The following is a 10,603-nucleotide window of genomic DNA, read 5'->3' as shown; positions in this document are numbered from 1 at the left end:
TCTGCAAAAAAATAAACAAAACTACGATTAAGAATTCATATAATCGACTATTTATGATCCTTTTTGTTTATACCTTAATTTTCTTAGTCATTTAGTGAATATCGTTGGTAGGTCTGTTTATATAGGAAGATGGTACATATATATTCTCTAAACTAAAAATGTACTAATTATTGATATATATGAATATTAACTTATGTTTCTATATATCCTCTTAACTTTTTTTTTTAGGCAAAATAATTTGTTATTTATCTTTCTAATTACGTATACGGATATTTGATACAATTTTTTAAGTTTTACTTTCTTGAAGTTCATTAATATTTTATTTAATTATACTTCCATAATCCTACATATCAATTTCAGATTTAAATTTAAGCATTACTTTATTTATATACTATTGGTCTAATTAATATAACATATTTATAGTTACAAACAAATTATATAAACCTATTAAATTTAATTATTTATTAGCAACATTATATTATTAATATAGGTTTAGTTGTATTTACATATAGTAATCATTATTAAAAAGCTATTTCAATGTTTCACCGAAACAAAATATTGAGAAACTAATGAAAATGATAAAATCTCTTATAAAAATTCAATAACGGATTATAGTAACATCATGATCATAACTATTAAATAAAGTAGGTATTATTAAAAAACTAAAATATTAATTATAAAATGATCTTCAAAAGTTAATCCTTTGTCGTGTTAGATCTTTGAATCCATAACTTATTCTTCTCACACCATTTAGATCCAGAGGCACCCTTATCATATGCGTTAATTGTCTCGTTGATAGACATCATATTATATTCCATCCACGTATCAAATTTTGATTTCTCATTCTTTGATTTCAATATACCATCTTCACCGTCAACAAAGGAACTTTGAACGTTAAGATGCACCAATGAGTGTTCTTTGGAAGATCTTGATTCTTTCATGGTTTTTTTAGATTTTTTCGTTTTGGTTCCGGAATGCTATCCTCACAAAAGAAAATCAATTGTTCTGGTTGAAGTTGCGTACAAAGCGCATATTCATAAGCTCTTGAAATTTTCTTGGTAGATCGACGAACTCCAATTGAACGTTTCAATATGATTCTTCAAATATGCATTGAAAACATGTGAGTATGAAATTACAACGATTCAAAATATTGTAAAAAGCTTTAATTTTTCGCTACCTCTTACGTCAAGCAGCAAGAACTCTAGAGATGGCTTTTTTTTGTTCCGAGTTGACATGGTACAATAATAAGAATTATATATATATAACATGTAGAAGATAAGTTTTTAAACCCGAGAATATTGTGTTTCCTCAAACTTCATATTGAATTTTGTCAATATTCAAGTTCAACATTAAGTTATTAATTTAAATATACTTATTTAGATAAAAGTGAATGTTCATTTTCGTGAATTTTCGTAATGAATATTCAGGCTATTAACTTTTCCATTTATTTTATTGTAGTAACGTTCTTTTGAACTTAAAAAAAAAGAATTAAGTTTAACTTTTGGATCATTCTTGTCTTTAATTATAATAATAGTTACTTAATTATACTAAATATCAATATTTCCAAAACTATTGTATACCATGATTATTTTATTTATGTCAAATTATATATATAAATCTTTGTTTATTTATAACATTATACCAGTAGATGACTAAATAATTTCAAATCAGTATTAGAATGATAACATGTTTTAAAGTGACTGAAATGGTTTAAAAATTTTTAAATTTCTCTAAAAACATAATCCCATTGAAAGTATAAATAAATAAAAAGCAATAACAGAACGGAAAAATATTCTGAAGTGATGGAAATTGTTCAGTCTTTAGATTCAGTTTTGATATTTTTCCTTGTCTTCATGCTATGACCCCCGACCGACACAACATCGGTTTCTGTATGATCTCTCTTAGACGAAGCCAAACTCGATTCAGCTGGGGCGAATTGCAACTTATGATCATGCATATCCGAAGTAATATTTGAAAGTTCATTCCTTCCATAGAGTTTCTACAATTAAATTTTATACATTAAGATTAAAAAACATTTAAATGATATAATATTAATAATGGTATTATGGGTTTTTGTTTTTTTCTTTAGTACCTTGCCGAATTGAACAACCATGTCATCCTTTTCCCAAAACTTTTCAACAACATAAGCAGACTTGTCGTTCTTTAAATTATCGATTGTATCGAAATTTTAAACAACATAGTCTTCCCTACTAAGACCGAAAGAGATTCGGGAATAGCTGCAATATCCTCTTGACCATAGGTAGACACATGATTCAATATTTATTTATATATTTTTAAAACTAAACAGAGGTCAAATGTTATATTCTTACTTTTGAATTTTCCAAAGCCAGTTCTTCGGCTTTTTTCCAATAAATAGTTGAGCAAGACCGTCAAAGAAGAGCAGTTTAATCTTTTGTGAACTTCCATAACCGACATGAAGTATGAGTTTATACCTTTCAAACAGTTTAACATAAATTAAAATGTATAAATAGTTCCAAATAACAAATCTTAAGAAACATTTTAACAATTCAAGAGATACTTTCTTGTAATCAACATCTGTAACATCAGCATCACAAACCCCACAACTATAAAGTAGTTCTTTTCCAGATTGAGATTCTAGTGGGTACGGCCGCACCTTCTTATTGCAAACTTTACAAGCAATATAATACCATTTAGGCAATACTTCAACAGAATAAATTGTGGCGATTGTCACACATGTTTGCGTATATAATGAATAAACCAAACGTTTGTTAACTTAAACAATTTTTCAAAACAATTCAAATTAGATGATATTAATTAAATCTTTACAAAAAATTACCTCAAGTGCATAAACGATTTGGTCCATAGTAGACTTCCCGTTAATAATAAAAAACTCCTCATATAATGTCACCTTTGATTTTTGGGGACTTGGTTCATCTTCAAGTTGTATTAAATCTATAGCATCAGTGGGCAACCTGTAAAGTTATGATAATAATAAGAACATATTTATAGCATGTATCGCCGAGTAATATAGAAGGGATATATATATATATATATATATTTACTTTTTTCGGAACGCTTCCACTTCAGACATAACTGGATTTATCATAATATCGGTAGAGTTGAACGCATTGGAAATACTATAGTTCCCTGAAATTTTGATTTAATTGGCAATGTTAGATTTAATAATCATAAGTTCGAAGATTATAAGAAAGTCAGAAATCACCTTTCCATTCCTTCAAGCATGCAAATCGTACTACACAAACGACAACAGTATCTTGATGTTCTTTTATCTGTGTATCAAAGGCCTTTGCAAGATCACCCCACACAGTGCAATTCAACCGGGTTCCACTATATTACGAATGTATGAATTAAGAATACATAATTAGACATTATATTCGAAAATAATTTTAACTATAAAGGGTATCTATTAAGGAATCATACGTCAACTCTTGCAGATCGAAACTCAATTTGACGTTATCCTTCCCTTTTGTTTTGACGCTGTCAAGATTTCCTACACCAACGATCTGACCAATAACATCTACCAAAAATACATATGAATTAATATTTTCCTTTAAATAAAATTTTAAATATGAATTTAACAACTCACCGACCAATACATTCTTGTCTAATTCTCCAGCCAATATAGAAGGAAAATTCTTAAAATATTTTTCTGGTACACGAATTGGGAATTCATCACATGATTTCACTATGGTGGTTCTATAAAAGACGTTTTAAAATCCCAAATAGCTTGTCTTATAACTACTATCATAATCTACTAAGTTGAATGTGTCAACTATCTTAGACTCGCCGACAGCAAGGTGATTCTGAAATCTGTTGACCAAACCATCTTCAATAGATGCATGTATCCTTGTACCCTATATATAAGGTTTAGAAGTTAGAAAGCTATTATCGAGATTTACTTAAAATATGATATAAATACTAATTAAACTCTACGTATAAATTATCTTATTAAATCTTACATCACTGTCAACGAAGACCATCTGTAGAGACTTGAATGACTTCCAAAGTCTTATGATACGGACTCTAATTTTGTAACGATCGAGCGCAGGGTTGAGATCGTCTAGCTGAACAAAGGGACGAACATTCATCTTTTTAGAAGTCATATCGAGTTGTGCATAAGAATTTTTTAACACATTAGCGTATCAATATATATAGAGATGTTTTACAACCGACTTAATTTTTTCATAGAATATTTACTTTATTTTTTTAAAAGATGATAATTACGAAGAATGTAAATATATCATATACAAATATTTTAAATATGTTTACTAAAGTAAAAAGTAAATGTTACATATTTATACTTCCATAATTTCAATGAAATATATAAAGTACTTATAAATTACTATATGTTGACATTCCAAATAAATATTTTTTTTGCATATTATAATAACTGACTCTATTTAAAATCATTTCGCAAATCTCTACATAAAAAACGTCTATAGGTCCGAATCATACGTTAAATTAGTTTGGACTGTATTTTAAAATAATTTATAAATTGAATTAATGTTATTCAAATTTAATATAACTCATTATCTTTTAAATCAAACATTAACCAGATATGTTTATCATTAGAAGAATTAAATACTCATAAAAGAATTTGATGCTTCTCAAAAGAATCCTCAACAGCAAGATGAATATAGGAGTCAAGTGCATCACTGTAATTTGGATAAGAAATAATTTTAATCAGTACTGTCCATATAAATCAACCATTAGACAAAAAAGTTAATATTGTTAACTACCTTAAGTCCACATCGAAACGATAGTACGTATCATCCAGAATTTTTATTCTGGTCACCCCATGATCAATGAGATTGTAACTAAATGTAAGTTTAGTTATAAACATATAATTTTTTATATATCCACATATTAATATATTTAATAAAAAATGGTCCATAATAAGAAATTGATTTACATGTATTTAACTGTGAACTTCTCTATAACTATGAACTTCTCTATAACATAAATTGGATTCTCCGCCATATTAAAAGACGGAACACCACAAGATGATGCCGGGATGGTAGCATGTCCAAAGGAAATAATATAATAAAAGTTTTTGATTTCTGTAGTATCTACTAAATAAATTAATTTTATATCAAATTAAAATCCAAATCCAAGATCACAATGTTTTAACGTATCATATATTAATATTAATTTTTATAAAACCATACAATTTTAAAACGAAAATTAAATTTCCATATCAGCAAAGGCATCTAATATCTGCGTGACTTGAGGACATGGAGGATTGATCATGACACTCGTACAATTGTGCACCGTGGTTGCCATCCATGTATCTAGATTTAGAATATTTTAATAATTAAATAACGTTTTTTAAAATAAATTAATTATAATAGTAACAGCAACAATTAATTCGAACCTTTATTACTCTCAAGCTTGGCAAAGCGTATCACGCATATGATATCACTGATCCAATGTATCCAATGATCATAGAATGCGTTCGCGTAGTCCTTTGGCAAACGACAGGATAAACGGTAACCCCTACAATTGTATTTCTTTGAGTATTTTTAAAATTAATGTGAATTAAAAACATAAATCTTATAACATTAGAACAACTTACTCAATCTTTTCTAGAACAACAAACAACTCATTCCATTCTTTGTATGGTGGGCCTTGTTCAAAGCTATTTCCAACCCTAAACACTCTTCCGATAAGGTCTGCAAATATTTCTCAAGAGTTAAAGTAATCAACCACTTCAAAATTATCTTACAATAAAACAATATATTGCTTCCCTTACCTACACAATAAGCGGAATATAAATATCCACTTTTAATATCATTGAATGATACGAAAGAGTAAAATTGATCTGAAGACAAAGGAGGAATTTTCTTAAACCATGTCATGTCTCTCCAATGTATTCTAAAGCGATGATCAGTTGGCCTAAAAGCGTCATCAACATTGCTTAATGAGAAACTTGATAACATTATCTATTCACCTTCTTCCAAATCGTTTATAAAGATGTCACGATAAGGAGAACCCATCAATACATGAATTTTTGTACCCTACGTTAACATTATACATAAGTACGTAAAGATTAAAATAAATTTGAATGAACATTATATAATTTAAATTATACCTTCTCATCAACTACAATCAAGTCTGTTGATATGAAAAGAGGATGACGGCACTCAAACTTCCTCAGTATTTTTACGTTGATTTTAAACTCATGAATGAAGGGGTTTAGGTCGTCCACATCGAAATAATAGTCTCTCTTCCCGATCCTATTTTTTATAGCATTGGATAGAAGGTTAGCCATTTTTTTCTTTGAAAGACCTAGACTTAAACGAAACTTACTATTCTGACTTTTAAATGTATTTATATATACATAATACAGAATATATGTTTTTGAGAAAATTTACTTCTTAAGATATTTTCAAACTTCAAATATTTATCATTAGCAAAACTTAAATGGTAATTGTACAATTATCATCAAGTCCAAATATATTATATATATTTCCAGAACTTTAAATAATTTCCATAACCATTTAGGGATAATCGAATAATTAAGTAGTGTTTTTTCTTTTTCTGAATTCGATTTAAAACCTTTTTTTTTTAAGATTATATTTCATTTTAAAGTTATATATTATATTCACAACTAATTTTGTAATTACCATATTTAGTTAATTTGTATATATTTGTACTATAATATAAAGAAATATTTAAATCATACTATAATAAAATTCATGATGATTAGTTGTTTAGTATAGTTTCGGAAATTATTAATTTTAATTTCAAAAAATCTTAATATTAATCAATCTATTAATAATAATATCTATGAGAATTTCTTTTAAAAAAAAATCATGTAAGATAATCACCAAATTTATAATATATTCTAATATAAATATATATAATTAAAATCCAAGATCAATATCATAAAGATTTAAAATTTAGCAAATTACACTTTAAAATCTTATAATTCAGTTCTCCATTTCGGAAAAGGAATCAAACATCTGCGTGACTTGAGGACACTTAGGATTGATCATGACCGTTGTACAATTATCCACAGTTGTTGCCATCCATGTCTCTACAATAACAGTATCTAATTAATTAACATATTTAATAATCTAGGCAATAATATTTTTTGAAACGTGAACGAATAATATGAACCTTTTTGAGTCTCAAGTTTGGCAAAACGTAACACACATATGATATCACAAACACAATGAATCCAATCATTGAAAAAGGCGTTCGCGTGGTCTTTTGATAAACGACATGACAATCGATCACCCCTAAAATTTTGCATCTTTTAGAATTAAAACATTAATAAGTATGATAATATTTAAATTTAAAATTTTTAAAATAGAATGACTTACTCAACATTTTCCAAAACAACAAACAACTCATTCCAATCTTAATATGGTGGACCTTCTTCAAAACGATTTCCAACAGTGTACACTCTTCCAATAATGTCTGATCATAGATTTTTCATTAGAAGATAAATTATTAGAAATAATTAAATTTTATAATATAGTTTTTTATCTCACAGACACAATAATCAGGGTCTAAAAATCCACTTTTGATGTCATTAAATGATACAAAAGAATAAAACTGCTTGGAAGACAAAGGATGAATTTTTCTAAACCATGTTTCGTCTCCCCAATGTATCAGAAAACGATGATCAGTTACTCTTAAAATCCCATCAACAATGGTTAGTGAGAATCTTGATAACGTTATCCATTCACCTTCTTCAAGATCGTTTATAAAGATATCACGATAAGAGGGACGCATCATCACATGAATTTGTTTGCCCTACATATCCAAATATTTGTAAGCATCATAAGTTTAAACAAAATTTATAAAAAAATGCGATGTATACTGCAAATATACATTATCATCAACAACAATCAAGTCTTTTGATCTGAAAAAAGGATGACGGCACTAAAACTTCCTCAGTATTTTGACGTTAATTTTCCACTCATGAATGAAGGGGTTTAGGTCGTCAACATCGTAAAAATAGTCTCTCTTCCGGTATCTTTTTTTGATAGCATTGGATAAAAGGTTTTCCATATTCTCAAAAGGCGAAACCTACGATCCTGACTTCTAAATTATATAAACGTAAATATATATAATATAATATAGTTAATTTTTGGAATTTTTCATTTTACGATATCGTCAAAACTCCAAATTTCTTTATCATTTGATTAACTTAAATGGTATATATACATTTTCACTTATCACGGAATATATTATTAGATTTCCTATTACTTTCTAGAAAAACACGATTTAAATAATTTTAAAATATTTTTATAGATATTTCATTCAATGAATATGGAAACTATATCACCATGAATACTTATATCAAATATTTAAGTCCGGTTTTTGATTAAAAACTTTTATATATTTCTAATTAAATTTTGTATACACGTCAATATCTCTATTTTATAGTATCGTCTTAACGAAATCTTAGTTTTTAGAATAATAAATAAATATCCTACTAATTTCTGACAGATAATATATATATATTTTTTTAAAAAAATTTTAAACGCATAAGTTTAAACTCTAACATTGTTAACCATTAAAAGGAACATGAAGTTTATCCCAATCAATATTAGGAACAACACAATCTTTGATATCTTTCTCAATAACAACCCTAACATCTTCTAGCATGTTACGCTCTGCAATTAAGTCGATTCGCCCCTCCAAGATATCATTCATTAGCGAGATTTGAGCATCGACTGTCTCAAGTTGACATGTTAGGCCTATAGATTCTTCCTTTTTCTTGATATAATCTTTCAACATATCAAGTATCGCAGTGAAACGTCTCGTCGTTTCCTTTAGTACCACATCTCTCAATTTTTGGAATGCTTGTTTAACCTTCTCGATTGCTCCATCTTCCCATTCGAAATCTGACATGAGCCCTTTTCGTTTCCTAGAACTTCCACCTTCCATCACGATTTCTGCAAAAATATTTTTTGAAAAGGTTTAAACTTCCAAACCAAGAATTCAAGATACGAAAAATTTACTAACTATCGATTGAGATCTTACCAAAAGGATATGGATGATAATAGACGTTTTTTCCTTTGTTGAGATGGGATAACAAAAGGTCAGAAAATTATGAGGAGACGTAGAATGCTTAAATATTTGTTTAAAAGCGGCGAAGGCTTTCATATTGGCGTAACTTAAGGCCAGGCCCATCTAAATTAACCAATAATAACCTACAATTCTCTTTAATCTCAATTTAGAGTAAAATTATTTTTAAATAAACACAAACTTTTTAATATAGATGTATTAGTAAAATAGTGATATTAAATTTAACGTGTGGTGCAAAAAAATAAGAATAATTCCAAACATAATTTAAGACGAAAATTTCATGTTTAAAATTCTACAAATAATTATTTAAAAGTCTAAAACAACAATAGCAAAGTGAACATAATAACAAATATTGAGAAGTAGAACTATAGCCAGCAGCTCGAACCACAGTCTCAATCTTCATCTTCATTGTCTTCATCACTGGAATCGACGTCTAGCCAGCGCCTGTAAAATTTGAATAACTCAGATTTAGAATTCCCGTATAATTATGTTCATACTAAATTTATTCAATTTATTTTATTAATAAAATTACAGCATACCGCCAGTATTAAATCCATCAATTTCATCTTCAAGAATGACCTTCAAACATCGTAACTGAGATATCAAATATTGGATTCCTAGCAAAGTAGAATTTAAGTAAGAAAATGATAGTTTCAAGTGGTTTATAAGACTATTTAACAGTACCTTCGTAAACAGAGATCCTCCAAAACAGAAGAGTACACATGATTGGTTGATCAGCAAAGGTAGGGGAGGACATTATTTTTTTCCGTTTCTCAAGAAATGCAGAACAAACCGAACCAACAGCAACACACTCAATCTCTAGGCCACTTTGAAAAAAATTGATTGTTTATACGTTAAACAACCAGTAAATATATCAAAATTTGAGAATATCGAAAGTTTTGAATATTATCTTACTTGTGTTCAAGGATAGTGAATGTCACAACTTCATTTTCTGAAATGTACCCATTTTGATGTTCAAGAAAATCAATTGTATGAGGCTCGTTTAAGTGTTTTAGCATTCCCATGACATCTAACATAAAAAACGTAAATAAAGTCGACATCTTCAAAATAGAATATCATCACATAAAAACGTATTTATCAAGATTAGTTGAATATAAACACTTACCTACACAACGGTTCTTCTCGTCATGCGTCGAATTATTCATCCCCAATGCATCAAAAAAAAGGATAAAATTGTCAGTATTTCGCGGATATGTTGGGATCATTTTTGTTTTATCCTGGACCAGGTTCTGAAACGGATGGTTTGAGTTCCTGAATGATTGTTGACCTTCAATCACTAAAAATCCAGTAATCTCGTACCAGTCTCCGTCCTTGATTTTCCCATAGTATCTTGATACATAAAGATCCGCATTTATCTTGGTATCAATCCTATTTCACTATAATAGAAACACAATTTAGCATTTAATTGTTTTATTTTTGTTGTATATCTCATTTGGTATTTGAAAATAATTACGGAAAATTGGGAAGAAGAAGAAAAATTACCCTCTCGTCTACCAAAATCAAACTTTGATAAAAAGGTTGTCCTTGAATAAAA

General features: G+C 28.2%; 1 protein-coding gene across 1 annotated transcript; it reads right to left on the bottom strand.

The window, feature by feature from the left end:
- On the bottom strand, positions 1,814–4,091 carry LOC104720327. The gene is made up of 7 exons (XM_010438248.1): positions 3,963–4,091; positions 3,746–3,857; positions 3,419–3,520; positions 2,821–2,922; positions 2,540–2,727; positions 2,093–2,161; positions 1,814–1,999 (listed from the first exon to the last, which is right to left on the bottom strand). Exons 1-7 carry the CDS (start codon positions 4,089–4,091, stop codon positions 1,814–1,816), a joined length of 888 nt encoding a protein of 295 aa, XP_010436550.1.

Source organism: Camelina sativa, chromosome 10 (genome assembly GCF_000633955.1).
Source record: "Camelina sativa cultivar DH55 chromosome 10, Cs, whole genome shotgun sequence".
In the NCBI taxonomy this organism is placed as follows: Eukaryota; Viridiplantae; Streptophyta; class Magnoliopsida; order Brassicales; family Brassicaceae; genus Camelina; species Camelina sativa.
Note: the sequence above shows the minus strand (reverse complement) of the source record. Positions and strands in the feature narration are given on the sequence as shown.